The sequence below is a fragment of the Lacerta agilis genome, chromosome 14, assembly GCF_009819535.1.
Source record: "Lacerta agilis isolate rLacAgi1 chromosome 14, rLacAgi1.pri, whole genome shotgun sequence".
Lineage (NCBI taxonomy): Eukaryota > Metazoa > Chordata > Lepidosauria > Squamata > Lacertidae > Lacerta > Lacerta agilis.
Window position 1 is genome coordinate 4,797,647 of NC_046325.1, and position 23,258 is coordinate 4,820,904.

At 46.2% G+C, this 23,258-nt stretch overlaps 1 protein-coding gene across 1 annotated transcript in view; it reads right to left on the bottom strand.

Annotated features, from left to right (window-relative positions):
• LOC117059301 (arachidonate 15-lipoxygenase B-like) overlaps positions 1 to 17,646 on the bottom strand; it is a 32,056-nt gene extending 14,410 nt beyond the window's left edge. The window contains exons 1-5 of the mRNA XM_033170931.1: positions 17,271 to 17,646; positions 4,556 to 4,760; positions 3,275 to 3,356; positions 814 to 936; positions 63 to 166 (exon numbers count right to left, since the gene is read on the bottom strand). Coding sequence (XP_033026822.1) covers positions 63 to 166; positions 814 to 936; positions 3,275 to 3,356; positions 4,556 to 4,760; positions 17,271 to 17,567 — 811 coding nt within the window. The 5' untranslated portion in view covers positions 17,568 to 17,646. The remainder of the gene's footprint in view (positions 1 to 62; positions 167 to 813; positions 937 to 3,274; positions 3,357 to 4,555; positions 4,761 to 17,270) is intronic.
• Between the last annotated feature and the right edge of the window lie 5,612 nt (positions 17,647 to 23,258).

A 23,258-nucleotide genomic window follows, 5' to 3' on the forward strand; every position in this document is an offset into this window, starting at 1 on the left:
TCCGGACCTCTCATGGAAAGGGTTTGCTTTGAAGAGAGGCAGCTTCCTCAACCATCACTGACCTGAGGCAGGGGTGTGGTAGAACCAAAACACCTTGCGGATGTCCTCAAGCTTCTCCCAGGAGTAAGGTTTGTCCAGGAAGCCCTTCATTTTGGCCTCAAACAGCCTGAGGAGGAGACACAGAAAGAGAACTTTGCACACTGCAATAGGGATAATGCTTCTCTAAAACATATGTTTTTTCATTGTCCTATATTGAAAGATTTTTGGCAGAAGGTAACTGAAACTTATCAACAGAACTGTACGGAACAACCGTACATTTACAGAGCAAAATATCCTCTTGAATTCTATACCCAGCACACGGAACCTTACAAAAGGACAATATGAGTGGACTCTCCATGCCCTCGCCACAGGAAAAAGACCGATACTGATGAATTGGAAAAATAAAAAAAATGCGCCTCCCTTCTACGATTGGATTGAAGACTTATACAAACTCGCAACATAAGAACATCTTGCATATAAACACAGGCTTGCCATGGACAAATTCAACAATACTTGGAATCCATTCTTACAAATAGTGTAATAGGTTAAGATCTGGTGAAGTGCAATAACAACCTTGTAAAATATAGTTTTCCTCCCCCCCCCTTTATTTCCCCTTCTACACGGGTTTCTCTTTTTCTCTCTTTTATTTACGTCTCGTCGTGTTTAGTGCACATATAGTTATGTACTTTTTGAACTTTCAATAAAGATGTTAGAAAAAGAGAGAGAGAGAGAGAGAGAGAGAGAGAGTGTGCTGGCAGGTTACCCAAGACTTACGCGAGCGTCCCACGTCCGAAAAAGGCAGTGGATTTGGGGAAAGAGTACTGGATATTGTACTCCATCGTCTGGGCCGTGTCGATATCGGCACAATACGGAGTTCCCGGGATGTATTCCTTCCACCTGTGCAAATAAATTGATAGAGAGAGAGAGAACGAATGAACGATGGCCCGGCAATCCTGTGAACGGGGTCTGCCGATGGAAAATCCTACAAAACGCTGTGAGACTTCCTTCTGTGTAGGACTTGAAGTGTACTGTATTTTTTGCTACATAGGGCGCACCGGATCATAGGGCGCACCTCGTTTTTAGAGGAGGAAACAAGGGGGGGGGAATTTCTGGTTTTCCTCCTCTAAAAGCCCTGGTTTTTTTTTAGGATCAGCTAAAAGTTTTGCAGCTTTTTTTGCAAAGGGAAAAGCCCTGTTTTTTCTGAGGATCAGCTAAAAGTTTTGCAGCTTTTTTGCAAAGGGAAAAACCCTGGGGTTTTTTTTGAGGATCAGCTAAATGTTTTGCAGCTTTTTTGCAAAGGGAAAAGCCTTGGGTTTTTTTTGAGGATCAGCTAAACGTTTTGCAGCTTTTTTTGCAAAGGGGAAAACCCTGTTTTTTTGAGGATCAGCTAAAGGTTTTGCAGCTTTTTTTGCAAAGGGGGAAAAGCAAAGCTCCTTTTGCAAAGGGGGAAAAGCAAAGAGGAAAAGCCCCGTTTTTATGGGGTTCAACTCACATTTCTGCAGCTTCTAAAGGAAAGGGAGCCTTTTCTACAGTTTCCAGACAGATAATCTAATCAGCCAGTCACATGTCGCTGGGGGAACAACCAACCTCCCTCTGCAGCACATTCAACAAAGGAGGTCGTGGCAAGAGGGCAGGGCTGAAAGGGAGCCGGGACTCTTATCTCTCTCCCGATCTCTTGCTGATCAGCTGCTGAGCGGGGTCCTTTTAACACCCCCTTTTCTCTTTGTAAAATAAAAAGCATGATCCTCTTTTGGCCCCTGGGCAATTCAGCTCCAGGGACCACCATTCGCTCCATAAGACGCACAGATATTTCCCCTTACTTTTTAGGAGGAAAAAAGTGCATCTTATGGAGTGAAAAATATGGTAGGTGGGTTCCTACGAGGCAAGACACAGTGATAACAGCAAGAACCTTTATTGAACTAACAGAACTGGACAACAGGGGCAAAGCAACGGCTTATATGCATTTCTGAAAGCCTGGGCCTCTCCCCCTCCCAACGTGATTGGCTGTCTAAACTTCCAAACTGCGAATCACGACTCAGAGTTCAAGGGCCAATGGCAGAGGCCCAAATCCTGAAACGTTCTGTGATTGGACAACAGGTATCGAATCAGAACACAGCTCAGAATCCTTAGTCCAGACTCAAGCTCAGGCAAACACAGACCACTGAATACATAATAGGAGTGCAGAACAAATTGCCTGATGGTGGGCATGGCGGCTGTTTGAAAGAAGGCAGGATTTGGCCCATTGTCAGGCCCCATCTGCACTCTGCGTTCAAAGCACTGGGATGTCATTTTGTACTGTCATGGCTTCCCCTCAAGGAATCCTGGGAACTGTGGCTGCTTAAGGATCTTGAAAGTTGTTAGGAGACCCCTATCTGTTCCCGTCACTGAGCTGCAATTCCTAGAGTTGCCTGGAGAGAGGGATTGACTGTTATTCCGCTCGGGGAATTGTCGTTCCGTGAGAAGGACAAAGAAGGCCGTGGGACTGTGTGTGGCAACAAATCTACTCTACAAAGGCAAAGTTTAAATTTGTGGCCCCACCCACTTTTGCCTCTGGTCCCACCCACCACATGCACCTACAAGGTCGCCTTACCACTTCGATCGGCAGAACTGGCACTGCTATAGGTGTCACACAATACCTGTTTCCCGCATTTGCAAGAACGAAGTCTTTTAGTGGGGCAGCACCTACACTTTGGAACTCCCTGCCTCATGAGATCAAACAGGCACCTTCGCTTTACTCTTTTTGGCGCCTGCTAAAAATGTTCTTGTTTAGACAAGGCTACCGGCAGATTTGTTATTTTAACTTTTGTATGTGTTACAGTAGGGTGGTGAATATTTCTTGATTTAATTGCCTTATTTTTTTGTAAGCCATTTTGAGGTTTGTTTGTTTTTTGCAATCAAGCGGTGTATAATTTTTATGAAGGAAAGGAAGGGGAAAAGATAACAGTGGCTGCCGTAAGTTTTCCCAGAAGGGAATGTGGCCCTCAGGTTTGATCATGTTTTCCATGCCTGATGTAAGGACACTTCTGGGGAGTTAGATTTCAAACACCATGATAGCAAAATGAACACATGTAATGATATGATGAAGATACCCGGATATTAGGGCCAGTGGCCAAGGTAGAAGGTTACCTCCTGCAAAACAAGAACAGCAACAACCGTTGCTGCTCCTCCACCTGTTGAGGAATGAAGATAGATAGGTAGGTAGGTAGGTCTCTCTGTACATTTGTTCCCTACTCACCCATATTTTGTATGACTTAGCACCAGCTCCTCACGGCGGTGCCTCCGCTGCAGATAATGAGTGTCGTCCGCTGGAGTTTTGGCTGTACACGAAAGGAAGAAAAAGGCCAAGTGGTTTTTACAGTTTTCCTGGCTTTCCCCGATTTTTAGCATTTCTCCACTTTTTACACATCCTTACAGATGTGGGAGATAGGCAGTCAAATCTAACAATGCACATTTTTGCTAGTTAGCATGTGAAAGGGTTAAGACCATAGAGCTGTATTGCGGCCGACTCATACCATAGAAATGGAACTGGCAGAGAAGGCTCTGTGTGATGTCATTTCCCCTCCTCTCCTGGGACGGAAGAAGCAGAGAAGTACAGCCGTACCTTGGCTCCCAAATGCCTTGGGAGTCGAATGTTTCGGCTCCCGAATGATAGAAAACTGGAAGTGAGTGTTTCAGTTTTCGAACGTTCTTTCGGAAGCCTAACATCCGGTGGAGCTTCCGCGGCTTCTGATTGGCTGCAGGAACTTCCTGCAGCCAATCGGAAGCTGCGCTATGGAAGTCAAACGTTTTGGAAGTCAAACGGACTTCCGGAACGGATTCTGTTTGACTTCCGAGGTACGACTGTATTTCCCTCTCTCCAACCAGCCATGATAGTGGACTTCTGTCCACGTGTTCCAGCATCACAAACATGCCTGAGGCTGTTTTTGCTGCTAAGGACAAATGCTTGGCTGTGAGTAAACTATACATTTTATAAACTTAGTTTCCAGTCTGTAGCCCGTTTCTTTGATAAACAGGGAAACAAAAGGTGGAGATCAGCCTGGCGGCCGGTCTCTATGCTTTCAATTAAACTGCTTAAAATGAGCATGGCCTTGTTTTTCCTCTTTGTCTCAACCCACGCACATGAGTCTGAAGAGGGATCAAACGTACCGGTAGTTAATATATTCCCTCACCTACCCAATAAAAGCCATAAACGAATGCAGGAAGAATCTAATGGGATGACAACGAACAGCTGAGCTGGCCCTGTCAATAGGCAGTGGGAAAGACACATGCAAGCATCCTACTACGAGGTCCTCAGCAGGAGGTAAAAATGAAATAAATACATCTGATTTAAAGGAGTTTTCGGGGTGGGGGGCTGTCTGCAAAAATAAAGAAAGCAAACAAACATACAAAGTCTCGTTCTGAATTTCAAATCTCATTCCAGGACGAATCATTGACGTCATTATGGGGTGGGACCTTGCCTCTCCAGCAAGTGCCAGGATGTTCAGGGCGGGGGGTGGGGGGAGTGAGGAATACTCACCTGCTCCTTCTCTGAAGGACTTGGTGCAGTAACCCTCTATCCACTGGTAACAGGGGAAGCGATAGACCTCACCGTGCGGAGACGTCACCTCGACAGCACTGCAGTACCAGCTGTTCTCGGGGAAGAAGGAGTAAGGGTCCTTGTGCAGGTGGATCAGTAGGATTGGGCCCAGATCATGGTCACAAAAGACTTCGTGCTCCTCCACCTGTTGAGGAAGGAAGGAAGGAAGGAAGGAAGGAAGGAAGGAAGGAAGGAAGGAAGGAAGGAGAGGAGGAGGAAGGAGGAGGAGGAGGAGGAGGAGGAAGGAGAAGGAGAAGGAGAAGGAGGAGGAGGAGGAGGAAGGAGAAGGAAAAGGAAAAGGAAAAGGAAAAGGAAAAGGAAAAGGAGAAGGAGAAGGAGAAGGAGAAGGAGAAGGAGAAGGAGAAGGAGAAGGAGAAGGAGAAGGAGAAGGAGAAGGAGAAGAAATTTCAGTTCTGGTCCAAACTTGGGATGGATTGTGTGGCACAAAATGTGATTGCAAAACTCACACCAAACGCCAAGGATTGCAAATAGCAGGCTGATTGCAACTGCAAATTGGTTGGCCACTGTGAGAACAGGATAATAATAATAATAATAATAATAATAATAATAATAATAATAATAATATAACAAACAACAACAACAATATCCCAACAGAATATTAAAAATACGATAAAACACCAAATATTAAAAACTAAACAGGGCTGCCTTCAGATGTCTTCTAAAAGTCAGGTAGTTGCTTATTTCCTTGACATCTGGTGGGAGGGCGGGGGCCACCACGGAGAAGGCCCTTTGCCTGGTTCCCTGTAATCTCAATTCTCGCAGTGAGGGAACCGCCAGAAGGCCCTCAGAGCTGGACCTCAGTGTCCGGGCTGAACGATGGTGGTGGAGACGCTCCTTCGCGTATACTGGACCATTGGCTATTATTATGTTCTTATGTCTGTTCTCCAAGTAAGCCCTGTTGAATTCAATGAGGTTTACTTCCAGCCTAAAGAGTTATCTTAATTTTAGAATCACAGAACAGCATCATAGGGTCATGGAGTTGGAAGGGACCACAAGGGGTCATTAAGTCCAACCCCCTGCAATGCAGGAATCCTTCACCCAATGTGGGGCTCGAAAACCACGACTCAGAGACTTGATTTACTATACTGTATCCTTAAGAACGCAAATGGTGTTTTTAAATTTTGCTTCAGGGCCCTTTAATGGGGAGTGTTTTTGTTTTATTTTCACCAGTGTATTCTGCAACAACTCACTGATGCAATAATAGCGCACAGGTGATGGAGTGTTGGAACATCATTCCGCTTTCCTAGTTCGTCACTAGAAAAATCTGGACCTGGGGAGTTTGCAAACCCTGATTCAAAGATGGGGGGCCCAAACCTTACCCCACCCACCCAAAAATGTGTGAAGGCACTTTCATGCCTGCAAGAGAACTGGCATTCATGTTGTTGTTGTTGTTGTTGTTGTTGTTGTTGTTGTTGTTGTTTAGTTGTTCAGTCGTGTCCGACTCTTCGTGACCCCATGGACCAGAGCACGCCAGGCACTCCTGTCTTCCACCGCCTCCCGCAGTTTGGTCAGACACATGGTAGTAGCTTCGAGAACACTGTCCAACCATCTCATCCTCTGTCGTCCCCTTCTCCTTGTGCCCTCCATCTTTCCCAACACCAGGGTCTTTTCCAGGGAGTCTTCTCTTCTCATGAGGTGGCCAAAGTACTGGATCCTCAACTTCAGGATCTGTCCTTCTAGTGAGCACTCAGGGCTGATTTCCTTCAGAATGGATAGGTTTGATCTTCTTGCAGTCCATGGGACTCTCAAGAGTCTCCTCCAGCACCATAATTCAAAAGCATCAATTCTTCAGCGATCAGCCTTCTTTATGGTCCAGCTCTCACTTCCATACATCACTACTGGGAAAACCAGAGCTTTAACTATACGGACCTTTGTCGGCAAGGTGATGTCTCTGCTTTTTAAGATGCTGTCTAGGTTTGTCATTGCTTTTCTACCAAGAAGCAGGCGTCTTCTAATTTCGTGACTGCTGTCACCATCTGCAGTGATCATGGAACCCAAGAAAGTGAAATCTCTCACTGCCTCCGTTTCTTCCCCTTCTATTTGCCAGGAGGTGGTGGGACCAGTGGCCATGATCTTAGTTTTTTTATGTTGAGCTTCAGACTGGCATTCATAGAATCATCGAATTGGAGGGGGCCCAAAGGGTCATCTGGTCCATGCCCCTGCAATGCAGGAATTGCAACTAAATAACTTGTACGCCCACAGCATAAGACGCCCTGAGGACTAGAAACTTTGGGGTGGAAAGCTATGAAAATGGAACTTCCGTACATGTTTTCTCACCACTGCTTATGCTGCTTCCACACAATGCAGAACGCTTATGGTGACACACTCTTTAATTCCTTTTTTACTGAGTCTTACATCACCAAAACAAATAAACAGTAATGATAGATCTACTCCGCGTCGGCAATACCAAGCAGGGCATATAAATGATGTAATCATAAACTGCTAGAGCATTTGCAAAGCGAAGCAGGGCTTCAAATTGAATGGGATGGGTGGGTTGCGTGTTGAGATTCCTGCGTCGCAGGGGGTTGGACTAGATGACCCCCAGGGTCCCTTCCAACTCTATGATTCTAAGAGTTTTGGCACCCGAATCCTAAATCATGGCACCCATATTTCTCTAGGCAACACAGGGATAAATTATTGCGTGTCCAAATCTAAAACATAAGAGATTACAGTCCTGCCACACTGAATAAAAATCTTCAGGGTTCCCCTGAGAACAGTAATTTACAAGGTTCCCCTACCCCCCATACTCCACAAGCTCTTATACCACATGAAAATGTTCAAGTTTTGTACTGTTTTCCACTGGTGGGCAGTGGAAATCCTGTCAGCCACCAGCTTCCACATTCCTTGGAAAGGTTTTGAGGTCAACAAGTCCCCAAACATCCCATTGATTTACTGGAGCAGTCCAGAAACAGGACACTTTTAAAATCTGAGAAAATAAAAACTTAGGGCATGAAGCTTATCTCAAAACTATTGGGGAAGAGACGTCTCTCAGGGCTTTGCATGCAGCAGTTCAGTCCTCCAGCCTGCGGAATAGCTCAGTCGGTAGAGCACGAGACTTTTCATGTCAGGGCCGTGGGTTCGAGCCCCACATTGGGCAAAAAGATTCCTGCATTGCAGAGGGTTAGACTAGATGACCCTTGGGGGTCCCTTCCAACTCTACGATTCTGTGATCTTCCTGGCAAGGCTGGGAGAGCTTCCTGTTTGAGGTCTTGGAAAGCTGCTGCCAGTCAGTGTAGACATTACGGAGTTAAATGGACCAATGACCTGACTGCATAAAAAGCAGGTCCTTGTGTGCCTAAGAGGGGATAAGGAATAAAAGGAGAGCAGAAAAATGGGGGAGTGGATAAGGAAGCCTAACAACGTGGCTGGCGCTGTGGGTTAAACCACAGAGCCTAGGGCTTGCCAGTCGGAAGGTTGGCGGTTCGAATCCCCGCTGCGGGGTGAGCTCCCGTTGCTCTGTCCCAGCTCCTGCCAACCTAGCAGTTCGAAAGCACACCAGTGCAAGTAGATAAATAGGTACCGCTCCGGCGGGAAGGTAAACGGCATTTCCGTACGCTGCTCTGGTTCGCCAGAAGCGGCTTAGTCATGCTGTCCACATGACCCAGAAGCTGTACGCTGGCTCCCTCGGCCAATAAAGCGAGATGAGCGCCACAACCCCAGAGTCGTCCACGACTAGACCTAATGGTCAGGGGTCCCTTTACTTTTACCTTTAACAAAGCCCTGATTTTGACTGCTTTGATTTTTGTGTGGGTACGTCCAGTTCTTTCAAAACAACAACAACACACTTTTTTGGGGGGGGGGAGCTGTTTTGCTCCTGCGCCGAGCATGTGCTGAGTCTGCCCATTGGCTAACCCAGCACTGGTGTCCCTCAACAAACCTAGTCCAGGACAGGCCTTGCCGCGCAGCCGTGAGTCAACCTGGAGTTGCTGCCGAGGATACGCTTTCACCATAAAGTGACGCCTTCCCGTCACGTTCCTTCAGATTCCAGACCAGACTGTACTTGCCACTGGAATGGCACGTGGGCCGGAGCACATGCGAGAGAGAAACTCGAGTGCGCTGGCTCCCGGCTGCCCATCACAGAAGCAAGTGACAGGGTGGATCGAAAAAAGGAAACTGAACAATGAGAGGTGTCACTATTTTTTTTTTAAACAGGGCTCCTCTGCCAAACAGGCTGGAATCCAACAGGCCCTGCATTCCCAGAATGGATCAATTAACCTCTTTAATTTCTTCCTGTTGCGAGGCAGTTGCGAAAGATGTGGCGTGTGTGTGTGTGTGTGTGAGAGAGAGAGAGAGAGTGACAAATGGGCCTTCCTAGGGTTGATTATGATCCAGACATGGGTGGCGCTGTGGTCTAAACCACTGAGCCTCTTGGGCTTGCCGATCAGAAGGTTGGCGGTTCAAATCCCTGTGACGGGGTGAGCTCCCGTTGTTCTGTCCCAGCTCCTGCCAACCTGGCAGTTCGAAAGCACACCAGTGCAAGTAGGTAAATAGGTACCGCTCCGGCGGGAAGGTAAACGGCATTTCCGTGTGCCCTGGTTTCCGTCACGGTGTCCCGTTGCGCCAGAAGCGGTTAGTCATGCTGGCCACATGACCCGGAAAGCTGCCTGCAGACAAACGCCGGCTCCCTCGGCCTGAAAGCGAGATGGGCGCCGCAACTGCCTTTGACTGGACTTAACCATCCAGGGGTCCTTTACCTTTATCTATCTTATGATCCAGAGCAATTGTACACATAAATGGCTCAGGATCTCAAGGACCACCTCTTTCCATATGAACCTACCCGGACCTTGAGATCATCTTCCGAGGCCCTTCTATGTGTGCCTCCTCCTTGAGAGGTCCGGAGGGTGGCAATATGAGAACGGGGCCTTCTCTGCAGTGGCTCCCCGTCTGTGGGGTGCTCTCCCCAGGGAAGTTAACTGAAGTAAAACATCAGGTGAAACTGAAGGATTTTGGAGAGATAAGGCATTTATTAACTGATTGGTTACAGTATCACCAAATTAAATGAGACTTTTAAGACAGATAAAAAGGAAAGGATTCAGTTATGAAGCCTCAAGATTAGAAAAAGATCTGTTATAAAATAATGTAAAATTACTGAAACTGAAACTGTTCTTAACCTGAGGTACCACTTTAGCTAATGGGGCCTCCCGCTGCCTCCACCACGCGATTTCTGTTCTCATCCTGAAGCAAAGTTCTTAACCCGAGGTACTATTTCTGGGTTAGCGGAATCTGTAACCTGAAGCGTCTGTAACCTGAAGCGTCTGTAACCCGAGATACCACTGTAATGATACTCTGGGTGAGAGATTAGGGACATAATATTCAATTAACCACTTGGGGAAAGTTATGGAAAACGGATTTAAAATTTTCGGCGTGTTGTACCTTGAAAGAAAACTATATGAAAATAATGTATAGTTGGTATCTGACTTCTACTAAATTAGCAAAAATGTACAGGACAAATATAAATATTTGTTGGAAATGTAAAGAACAAGAAGGCAACTTTTATCATATGTGGTGGATATGTAACAAAAGTCTTCTGGGAAATGGTATATAATGAAATGAGGGGGGAAAGTTTAAAATAGATTTTATAGTTAAACCTGAAGCTTTTTTTAAAAAGAGGGTTCTAGGTGCAAAGATCGCAAAGAGCAGAAAAGACTTTTTTCATGCATGCAACGACGACTGCATGGATGCTTTTAGCCCAAAGACGGAAAGAAGACGAAGTCCCTATATAAGAGAGGAAGGGCAAATCAAGTTGCTAGAATATGCCGAAATGGCAAAAATGATTGGAAAGCTCAGAAACCAAGAGGGCAAAAGTTTCAAAAAAGAATGGGAAAGATTTGTAATTGCAGGTTTTGAATAACACTTGCAGGGACACGGGTGTTGCTGTGGTCTAAACCACTGAGCCTCTTGGGCTTGCCGATCGGAAGGCTGGCAGTTCTAATCCCCTGTGAAAATTTGTGTGTGTGGTCTTGAGCCTTAAATTCATTTCAGGCAGAGCTACCTACCTCGCAGGGTTGTTGTGGTGGCAAAATGGAGGGTGGGGAGGGGAGGGAATCCACACATACGGCCTGGAGCCTCCTTGGCTGAAGCTCAATATTAAAAAAAACTCCAGTAAGTGGAATCGTAGAATTCCATTTAACTCAGTACTGTCTACACTGACTGGCAGCAGCTTTCCAAGACCTCAAACAGGAGGCTCCCCCGGCCTTGCCAGGAGATCACAGAATCCTAGAGTTCGAAGGGACCACGAGGGTCATCTAGTCCAAGCCCCTGCAATGCAGGAATATTTCGCCCGATAAAATTCGGAAATACCCAAGAGACATGCAAGCAAATGTAGCTGCTTCAAACTGAGATGTGAAATGAAGATTGCTGTGCCAACAGAATTCTGCTGAAATATCTTCCTGATTCGCAGTCCCTCGGCACCAAAACTTCCCTGACCTGTTTACAGCACACAGCCCTTCCCACGCTTCTGTGACATACTTCTCGAAATAATATCCACTTCCTCCGTGGCAATCGTGCTCCATTAGCATCCTGCGATGGCAGCTGGAATGTTGGTGAGCATTCCGTGGTACCACCGAAGCTCATTCATGCCGGCCCCAGCGGCCAAACACACACACACACACATAGATGCACTGCTCAGCCACGAGACCTGGGTTTGCTCAACACACCTTGACTATCTTGTGTACATCAGGCTCTTGGCATGGCAGGGGAAAGAGATCAAAGACCTCCAGGTATTTGTGTGATTTAGTCCGTAACGCATTAAGATGTGTGCCCTGATTTCACCCTCGCCAAGCCAGTTCGCATCAATGAGACAAGCAAGGAAGCAACAGTGACTCACTAGCAAGAGTTCCGGAAAGCAAAGAAAATTGGTGGCCTTGGATCATCAGTCCAAGGGCTGCCAAATTAGCTTCAGTCTAGAAGGACAGATCCTGAAGTTGAGGCTCCAGTACTTTGGCCACCTCATGAGAAGAGAAGACTCCCTAGAAAAGACCCTGATGTTGGGAAAGATGGAGGGCACAAGGAGAAGGGGACGACAGAGGATGAGATGGTTGGACAGTGTTCTCGAAGCTACTAACATGAGTTTGGCCAAACTGCGGGAAGCAGTGAAGGATAGGCGTGCCTGGAGTGCTCTGGTCCATGGGGTCACAAAGAGTTGGACACGACTGAACAACTAAACAACAACAAATATCAGAAACAGGACACAGGTGGCGCTGTGAGTTAAACCACAGAGTCTAGGGCTTGCTGATCAGAAGGTCCGCGGTTCGCATCCCCGTTGCTCAGTCCCAGCTCCTGCCCACCTAGCAGTCTGAAAGCACGTCAAAGTGCAAGTAGATAAATAGGTACCGCTCCGGCGGGAAGGTAAACGGCATTTCCATGCGCTGCTCTGGTTCGCCAGAAGCGGCTTAGTCATGCTGCCCACATGACCCGGAAGCTGTCTGCGGACAAACGCCAGCTCCCTCGGCAAGTAAAGAGAGATGAGTGCCGCAACCCCAGAGTCGTCTGCGACTGGACCTAATGGTCAGGGGTCCCTTTACCTTTATATCAGAAAGCTCATGAATTCCGCCGTAACAGAAGTATAAGGGGGGGGATGCGATTTCCACCTCCCCCCATAATCCATAAAACGGAGTAAAGTTTTCAAATAAAAAAGTCCATGCACCCATAAATGTGTGTGGCAAACCAGACTCTCTTGCGTTGTTGACGCTGGGGCACCTACTTCCAGATCTGTAATGCTGTAGTAAGACAAAGCATAAAATCAGGTGGTTTTTTGTTGTGATTCCTGCTTTGCTGGATGGGGGGGGGGGTCAGACTAGATGACACGTTGAGTCCCCCTCCAACTCTACAGGCCTGTGATTCTATAAGATGAGCCTGCTGCTGGATCTTAGCAATGGCGCTCACCTAGTCCAGCATCTTCTTCTCCCGGTGGCCCATTATGGGAAACCAGCAAGCAGGATTCGAACTCAAGAGCCAGCTCTTCCCTCCTGTGGTTTCCAGCAACTGGGATTCAGAAGCACTGCTGCCTCCGACTGTGTGTGGCAGAGCACAGCCATCATGGCTAGGAGCCACCCATAGACATACCAGGGCCGGATTTAGGTTTGATGAGGCCCTGAGCTACTGAAGGTAATGGGGCCCTTTCTATGTCCAGCTGACATTTGTCAACAACAAATTGTCTCTGTTTTTTTGTGTTGAATATGGTAATTTGTGGGCCTCATAGGTATCTAAAGCCATTTGCACATGTTGCCGTGCAACCAGTCCATTCAGAATGTAGGCACCCTATATATAGAAATGAGCAAACCAGGGATATTTTAGGGAGCAGGCTAGCAGGCAGGGCCCATTACTAACTTCATAGGAGCCTACACAACACAAAACACTGTTGCTGTATGTGGGTTTTATTTTAGTTGTTTTGTATCTTAAAGGTAAAGGTGACTGGACCATTAGGTCCAGTCACGGACAATGCTGGAGTCGCGACGCTCATCTCACTTTACTGGCTGAGGGAGCCGGCCTACAGCTTCCAGGTCATGTGGCCAGCATGACTAAGCCACTTCTGGCGAACAAGAGCAGGCCACGGAAATGCCGTTTACCTTACCGCCGGAGCGGTACCTATTTATCTACTTGAACTTTGATATGCTTTCAAACTGCTAGGTTTGCAGGAGCAGGGACTGAGCAACGGGAGCTCACCCCGTCGCGGGGATTCGAACCGCTGACCTTCCGATCGGCAAGCCCTAGGCTCTGTGGTTTAATCCACAGCGCCACCCACGTCCCTTCTGTTTTGTATATTTTGGAAATGTACATCCAGTTATTTTTTTCCTTTTAATTTTTTTGGGGGCCCCAAGAGAGTGGGGCCCTAAGCTATAGCTTGTTTAGCTTATACGTAAATCCGGCACTGGACTTGCCCTTTGTGGATTTATCTAATTCTCTTTTCCAGATGTCCAAATCCCATAGTAAACGATGCATTGCATGAAGAAGCATTTCCCTTTATCAGTCCTGAATCTCCTAACATTCAGCTTAGTTGATGTTATGAGAAAGGCAGAAAAACTCTTCTCTCTCTGCTTGCTCCGTGGCAAGCACAATTAAAAAACTTCTAATTATTTGCATATCTTTTCCCCAACACGCACACATGCATAGACAGTTTAAAACAACGGTGTGATTTGTTTATTCCGTGAGCCTCTTTCAGATTTCGGTGGCCAAACTTTGCAACAGCAGCAACAAAACGTGCCTTGTTGCGTCAGCTGAAAGATGAGAGTAATCAGATATGTGAATCTTCTGGAAGTGGGTGTTAAAAGACTGACTGCAAGGAGGACGGGCTGTGACAATTCAATTAAGGACTTAAATGCATGCCAAGTTAAACTCAGCGGATGGTTTCCCCAAAACAGTAATTGGCAGATAACACAATCATCTAAGCAATGCTGAGTCAATTAGCGTCAGCATTGAGACAGACAGGAAACCTTTGCAATGCCTTCAGTAGGCATGGGAAGACTGCAACCATTTCCCCTTCTCTTTTCGCGAAGGAAATGGACAGGAATCCCCCTTCAAAAGCGTTTCAGTTCTGAGTTGTCCAGAATGCAAACATGAGAATCACTCACAGCGATTCTGTAGCTGCAATTCCCGCATTGCAGAGGGGTTGGACTAGATGACCACTTGGGAGCCCTTCCAACCCTACAAATTCTAAGATTCTGTGAGTTTCAAATGTGAACTGTTTCCAGAGATCTCCAACACCACCCCTTTTTCCTTCCTGAATCCCATTTGAAGCAAAGGCCAATCAGGTTAGACTTCCCCCCCAAAAAACCCAAAACATATCTAACTATCATAAGCATTTCTGAAGAGCCATCATCAGTAAAAACTCTGAGATTTTTATTTATTTATTTATTTATTTATTTATTTATTAAGGTTTATATACCACCCTTCATCGAGATGGGGCTGTATCCAGCTAAGTCCTACTCAGAGTAGATCCAATGAAATTAATTGGCCCCGGTTAGTCCATTGATTTCCATCTTGTGTACTCTCAGTAGGACTAACATTTGATACAACCTATTATTACACTCTGGTCCATGAGGTCACAAAGAGTCAGACACGACTAAACGACTAAACAACAATAACATTATTACCCTATAATTATTTCTGGTGGCCATCATTATGGAAGGGTTATACAAACTCATGGAAGAGACAGTTATCGATGTCTACCAGCCACAATGTCTGCGTCCATGGTCAGTGGCACTAATGCTTCTGAATACCAGCTGCAGGAGGGGAGATGGGTCCTGTGTTCGAATCCGGCTTGCAGGTTTCCCACGGGCACTCGGTTGGCCACTGTGAGAACAGGAGGCTGGACTAGATGGGCCATTGGCCTGATCCAGCAGGACGTTGTTGTTGTTAAATTTTATATACTGCCCTTTATCCAAAGATCTCAGGGCAGTTCAGAAGACAAAACGCACAAAATAAACAGTTGAAACAGAAGAAAACAATAATCCCCGTTTCTTTTAATAATATAAGTTTAAACTGGACATAGCCAAATGCCTGTGGAATAGCTTAACATCGGAAGTCAATAAACACGGGAGTGTTGGGTTGCATGCTTTTAAAGTCCATTCAAAGCCCATTCTTTCTCTCAAAGGATTGGACCCTGTAGTTAACCAAGGCTTCCTCTACTGACTGAGCTGTGCAAGGGTAGAACACAACGCTCAGTCGCAGAGAGCGTGTGCTTTGCATCTGGAAGACCCCCAGTTCGCCACCAGCATCCCTAGCATCAAGCAACAGGTCCTGGGGAAGGTCTCTCTCTCGAGCCACGATCCAGACAGCCGCCACCAGTCTGAGGAGTCAATAGCTTGGTGTGACCTAAGGCAACTTGCCACGTGCCTTTGAGTCACTTCTTCAAAGTCAGTCAGTCATCAAATCGCCATGGAGGGAGAAGCAATCGAGTGGCGCACCTGCCAATATGCAGACTAACCAAGTCTCTAGACCTCAACGAGTTACTGAATTCACTTCTGCAACTTTGGTCCAGCTCCTTACATTCAGGTCCAACATCCTGTTCCCACAGTGGCCAACCAGATCGTGCCTCTTCTGTGAAGCCCCCCCCAGGCAAGACCTGAGGTTCAACAGCAGTGTGCTCTTCTGGCTTGCGATTCCCAGCGAGGGATATTCAGAGCTCCTCAAAAGTGGGATATAGCCCACCACCAGATAGCTCAGTCAGCAGAGCATGAGATTCTTAAGCTCAGGGTTGTGGGTTCGAGCCCCACTTGGGGAAGAAGATTCCTGCATTGGACTAGATGACCCTCACGGTCCCTTCCAACTCTACAGTTTTAAATGCAACCAATAATATAAATTTAAAAGTTATTTGTGGTATGGAGAGTTTGCAGTTCCTGGGCCTTATCCAATGTCAGTTCCATGCAGGATAGACCCCACTGGAATTAATGGTCGTCGTGGTTAACTTAGGCCCATTGACTTCAATGGGTTTTACTTATCTATATTGGAGAGAATAAAGGTAAAGGGACCCCTGACCATTAGGTCCAGTCGCGGATGACTCTGGGGTTGCCGCACTCATCTCGTGTTACTGGCCGAGGGAGCCGGCGTACAGCTTCCGGGTCATGTGACCAGCATGATGACAAAGCCGCTTCTGGCGAACCAGAGCAGCGCATGGAAACGCCGTTTACCTTCCCGCCGGAGTGGTACCTATTTATCTACTTGCACTTTGACATGCTTTCGAACTGCTAGGTGAGCAGGAGCTGGGACCGAGCAACGGGAGCTCACCCTGTGGCGGGGATTCAAACCGCCGACCTTCTGATCAGCAAGCCCTAGGCTCTGTGGTTTAACCCACAGCGCCACCCGCGTCCCATTGGAGAGAATATATACATCCATTAAAAAATATCTCTCTTTTTCTCTTCTGCTTAACAACATTCACACTAATGGAAGAGAGTGCAAAAGGTTCCTATTGATTTGTGTGAGAATATCCGAGGAGGGGAAGGCATGCAGAAAGTCCCTGATTTTTTAAATCCCCAGCATCTCCAAGTAAGGCTGGGAGAGGTCCCATCTGAAATCTTAGAGAGCTGCTGTCAGCCAGTGTAAACAATATTAAGCTAGATGGACCACGGGTTTGGCTCATAATTCAGCTTCTTATGTCCCCATGTCTGAAGGCCACCGCTCCGAGTCTCAGTAACCACAAGCGAGGCCGGATCAATTTAGATTTAAAGGCCTTCAACATTTTTGGGCAGACTCCTTGCATTTGAAACGCAAAATGAAGTAGCCACGCAGAGATCGTCCCCCCGTTTTTCACCTCCAAAACCCGACGTTCAGCACAAACCTCTCAGGCTGCCACTTGTATAGCGAAACGAGAAAGTTCTTCGGTCGAATTTTCCGATCCGGGTTCGAAAGCTAAACGTTGCGAAATGTCGGACTCCAAAGGATACCCGGGTATTAATTTGAGCTCTCTCTTGCAAATTCGTTTTGGTCCCGGAGCTGTCGTTTGTGGCTTATTGCCAATCGCGCGTGAATTAAAAACTTGGAAGCAATTTGTTTTATTGTCGTTTGTTTAATCATAGCATCCTAGAGATGAAAGTTCCCTTAACACGCTTGCAAAAGGAGCTGCTATTTGCTCTGGGGAGCTCTCACACCCTCCCCAGCACCCTCCTTTCTCCCTGAACCGCCAAACCCCAAAGCTTACCGATCCCTCGGCACAACTGGTTCCGACCCGGTTCAGAAGCTGCTTGGGGCTCTCTCCGTTGGTCCCCACCAAGGTGATGGAAATGGAGTCAAAGGTCCCAGTTAGGAGACCTTGCCCGGTCGTCACTTTGACTTTGTAGATAACTGGTTCGGTCGGCTTGGAGGAGAAGATCCCTACTTGTTCCATCCTGCCCAAGTTTGAACCCTCGGGAGATCGGGGCAAATAGAAGCTGGGAAAAACTTCGGGAAGAACCCGGGAGCCTGGCTTATAAGTGTGGTGAGCAGGCGAGGCAAACATCTGCTCCAGGAACCGGCTCGTCTCCCTTTTGGCTGAGCTACGCCCAGGTGCCTCCGAGCGACAGAGCTAAGTCAAAGTCTTCCCACCCACTCTTGCCACCTCCACTCACACAGGTAACCTCCTGCAGCACAGGCTATCATTTATATATAGACACATCCACACACAGGCCTTCTCCTCCATCCTCCCCACATACAAAGGTGAAAGCCAGCTGCACCTGGAAATGGACCACCCATCTCTCCATCGTGGGTGGCGCCCTCCCATCGCGGCAGGTGCATCTCGGCAGGGAGAGATGAGGGCGATGGCAGGACCGGAAGGCAGGGGGATGGAGCGAAGCAGATGGGAAGATAGGCAGAGAGAAATGGGGGGTTTTCACCGATGGAAATTAGACAGGGGTTCAGGACTGTGTCAGGTCCAGAGTCTTTTTCCAAGCCCTATCTGGAGACGCCGGGGATCGAACCTGCGACCTATTGCAGGCAAAGGAGGAGTTCTGTCCCCGAGCTGAGGCCCATCTTCACAAACTCCTCCAACAGCATTTGGAGGGAGCAGGAGTTTGGGGGGGGATTCAGTGCCCCTCTCTGTTTACCTGGTTGCTAGCGTTGCCAGGTCAGAAGCGTCCCAGGCCCACAGGGTCAGTGCAACAGGCCCCCCGGAGATGGAGGTTAATGGGAGCGAGTCCTTGACTTCCCATTCCTATCCCCTTTTCGGTATATTTGTTGTTTGTTTGTTTGTTTGTTTGTTTGTTGGTGTTGTTGTTGTTACAGAATATTTCAATTGAACAAAATAAAACAGAAATAGAAAGCGAATGAAATACATATAAATTAATAATGGAATAAAAAGTAAAAGGTATATTATATCACTATATATGCAAACAACTACAATTCCACCTGTTTGTCTAGTACAGTGGTACCTCGGTTTACGAACTTACGGTAATCCGTTCCTGAAGTCCGTTCTTAAACCGAGACGCACTTTCCCTAATGAGGCTTCCTGCCGCCGGTGCCCTTCCACCGTTCGGCTTCCATTCTTTTGGAAATAATTTTTATTACATATATTTTTTTATAAAAGAACAACAGAACATCAAAAAGAAAAACAAAACATACAAACAAAACACATATATTTCACAAATCAATACGTTGAAATTTTCCATTGTATGGTGACTTCCCCCAAGCCCCTCCTCTGAGCTTCATTGTGCATTTCTCTCCTGTAGCAGGTTTTTTTTCTAGACATTTAAATGGTAAATAAAATATAAAAAATCAATACTTTGCAAAACATCAAACTATATAAATTACCGATAACCTAACTGTACTTCCATAAGGGTATTCTATATGCTGCAATATTTCTTCAAATACTCTTTAAATTTCTTCCAATCTTCTTCTACTTTCTCGTCTTTCTGGTCGCGGATCCTTCCAGTCATGTCTGCGAGTTCCATATATTCAAGCATTTTCATTTGCCATTCATTTATCGTAGGAATATCTTGCGTTTTCCAGTACTTGGCTATTAATAATCTGGCTGCTGTTGTGGCATACGAAAAGAATCTCATTCGGCTTCCATTCTTAGACAAAGGTAAAGTTCACTAACTTCCGGTACTACTTCCGGTTTTGCAGAGTTCTTATACTGAATAGTTCCTAAACAGGACTCTACTTAAACCAAACTACATCAATATATGTGTTGTTATTATTATCCAAATGCATATATGCAGTGCTTTTTTTCCCTCTTAAAAATGTTTAGGGGTACTCTCATTTTGACTCAAGAAAATCACCATTTTATAGTTCAAATTGGGAAAAATAAGTACAGTAAATGGACAAAAGGCTGCCATCGGGGGGGGGGGGGGGGGGTAGCAACGGAACTGACGATTCACCATGCTAGAGAAGAAACTATTTTTTTTAAAAAACCAAAGTTTCTTCTTCCGTTAGATTCACAAAATGTTTAAGGGTATGTGTCCCCCTGCATCCCTCCAGAAAAAAGGCACTGCATGAAAGGCACAAATACAAGATGGGTGACACCTGGCTTGAGAGCAGTACATGTGAAAAGGATCTGGGAGTCTTGGTAGACCACAAACTTGACATGAGTCAACAGTGTGATGCAGCAGCTAAAAAAGCCAATGCAATCCTGGGCTGCATCAATAGGAGTATAGCATCTAGATCAAGGGAAGTAATAGTACCACTGTATTCTGCTCTGGTCAGACCTCACCTGGAATACTGTGTCCAGTTCTGGGCACCACAGTTCAAGAAGGATACTGACAAGCTGGAACGTGTCCAGAGGAGGGCAACCAAAATGGTCCAAGGCCTGGAAACGATGCCTTATGAGGAACGGCTTAGGGAGCTGGGTATGTTTAGCCTGGAGAAGAGAAGGTTAAGGGGTGATATGATAGCCATGTTCAAATATATAAAAGGATGTCATATAGAGGAGGGAGAAAGGTTGTTTTCTGCTGCTCCAGAGAAGCGGACACGGGGCAATGGATTCAAACTACAAGAAAGAAGATTCCACCTAAACATTAGGAAGAACTTCCTGACAGTAAGAGCTGTTCGACAGTGGAATTTGCTGCCAAGGAGTGTGGTGGAGTCTCCTTCTTTGGAGGTCTTTAAGCGGAGGCTTGACAGCCACCTGTCAGGAATGCTTTGATGGTGTTTCCTGCTTGGCAGGGGGTTGGACTGGATGGCCCTTGGGGTCTCTTCCAACTCTAGGATTCTATGATTCTATGTATGATTATTTATAACCTACTATATTTTTAGTAAACACACTTCCAAGCGCCCAATCACCAGACGTCACCGTGAAGTCAGGTGATTGACAGGTGAGGGGCCTTGCCCAGTGGTCAAAAATTGGCCCACAAGGCTGGGTCCTCAGAAACATCTTGACCCATGGAGTCCCAAAGTCTCCTTGCCCCTGATATGAAAGGTGAGCTGCAAATGTAATAAATGAATGAATGTGAATTCATGGCAGGCACAATCTTTCAAATTCATCGCCCCACCCAGAGAGGACAATTATGATCAATTCAATTTATACACTTGAATTTGAGCATATTCTTTCATGGGGTGTGAGTGGTTCCCGGGCTGAGTTCGAGGGGCTGCAAAATTGAGAAGACCCATTTGGGACCTTTTTGAGAGGCTACTATTTGTGGTGGCAATGTCAGATTATTTTAAAAAGGTTGGGAAATGATATATAATGATTTGAAGAAAATGTTTGAAACAACTTTTGTTTAAAAAAAAACAACAACCCCGGAAGACTTGACATTGGGTTCTACAGGATTGAATGTTTTCAAAGAGGAAAAAGAATCTGCCCCTGTATCTGACAGCAGGTGCTTGGCCACGATCATACGACTTAGGGAGCTGGGTATGTTTAGCCTGGAGAAGAGAAGGTGAAGGGGTGATATGATAGCCATGTTCAAATATATAAAAGGATGTCATATAGAGGAGGGAGAAAGGTTGTTTTCTGCTGCTCCAGAGAAGCGGACACGGGGCAATGGATTCAAACTACAAGAAAGAAGATTCCACCTAAACATTAGGAAGAACTTCCTGACAGTGAGAGCTGTTCGGCAGTGGAATTTGCTGCCAAGCAGTGTGGTGGAGTCTCCTTCTTTGGAGGTCTTTAAGCAGAGGCTTGACAGCCATCTGTCAGGAATGCTTTGATGGTGTTTCCTGCTTGGCAGGGGGTTGGACTGGATGGCCCTTGTGGTCTCTTCCAACTCTAGGATTCTATGATTCTATGATCCCAGAATTTGAAAAGGAAGAAGGTAAAGGAGATCGGTAAAGTAAATTAATGGACCATGCAGGAATAATCAATTAATTAGAAACCCAAGAAAATAAGCGGACAATCATTTGGAAAATGGAAAATTGTTCTTGCACGCTTTCAAAGCATGATGTACAATATTATACATTAGCAGGACTTTGAAAAACACTTGTAATATGATGGAGAATGTGTAAAATTGGAAAGTATTGTGAATTGAAGATATTATGGACGTGCATGATTAAATGTCAAACAAAAGAACCAAGAAGGGGAGGGGAGGGGAGTCCAAAGGATTCTAGAAATCCCATGTTTTGGAATTGTTATGGATTGTCTACATAGTTGATCTAAGGGTTAAAGGTAAAGGGATCCCTGACCATTAGGTCCAGTCGTGTCCGACACTGGGGTTGCGGCACTCATATCACTTTACTGGCCAAGGTAGCTGGCGTTTGTCCGCAGACAGTTTTTCCTTCGTCATGTGGCCAGCATGACTAAGGCGCTTCTGGCAAACCAGAGCAGCGCACGGAAACGCCGTTTACCTTCCCGCCGGAGCGGTACCTATTTATCTACTTGCACTTTGATGCGCTTTCGAACTGCTAGGTGGGTAGGAGCTTGTTCCGAACAACAGGAGCTCACCCCGTCGCGGGGATTCGAACTGCCAACCTTCCAATCGGCGATTCGGCAAGCCCTAGGCTCTGTGGTTTAGACCGCAGCACCACCCGTGTCCCTGTGATCTAAGGATTAAGGTACTGTTATTTTTTATGTTTTTTGTTACTATTGTTAAAATTAATGAAATAGTATTAAAAGAGAGGGAGAAGACCCATTTGGGGGCACCAGATATTGGCCTCATTCAGAGCCCCAGACCACAAAAAAATTACCAAAGTCCATCCTTGATCCGGGTGGCAGCTGTGAGGACTGGTTGCTGGATTAGGTGGGAGCACCTGGCCTCCTCTAACATTCCTGAAATATCAGGAGATTAGAAGGCAGGAGCAGTTACTCCCAGGGCAGAGACAAAATCCTCGTGTCACTCCTCCAGTGTCCTGTTAACCCATTTATTTGCCCTGTTAAGCCACAGCCACTATCCTCACCCCTCCCCAACTGCACGTCTTCATCATTTTCTGAGCACGTCTCCCTCCACCTGCCACCTGCTTCCTCTGGAAAACCGGGAACTGCCTTAACCAGGGCAGGATGTTGAACAGTGGTGCAGATCCACTTAAATTTTCCTCCGGATGACTCAGTGGATTAGTTCCAATCGCAATCCAGAAGGAGTTCTGAGTCGTTGGCATATTTAGAATAGGGAAGGAATTTTATCAGCTAATCATCACATTGGCCAAGGGTTCTAAGTGCTTGGGGATTTTTGTTATTGTCTGGGATGACATGAAGTATGCGGCTTGGCTTGCTTGTGTGAGTTGCCTCTTGAGCTGTTCCATGGCTGGGCCGATCTCCGAGGGGCTGAACGTCCTTATCTGACACAGGGCTGGATTAAGCCCTTAAAATATTTTGGGACCCCCGTATATATCTAATTCAAAACATAAACAACAATAAACCGTAAGATGCAGTTTTATCGTTCAAAATGAAACAGATGGAAAACAATGATAATTTTTGTTTATTTCTATTTGAAAAAAATTCTCCTGATTTTTCTAATTGCAAAGTCTTTGATCAGGTCCTCAAAACTCATCTTACACAACACATCGGCTTCCAAACTTAGAGATAAGGCATCCAGCCTGCCTTGTTGTTCAGCTGGGGTTTTTAATATACTTCAACTGAGAAAATGAACACTCAGCTGGGCAAATTGTGACCCTTAATGTTAAAAATCCAGCAATGGAAAATTTATGTGGTGTCCCCCTTCCTTTGATGCCCTAAGAACGGGCTTATTTTGCTTAATGGCTCACCTGAAAGTTGTTCCTCTTCCACAAGAGGGGCAACAGCAATAAAGCCGTTTGGTGATCAATATTTTTCCAAGTGTGGATCACA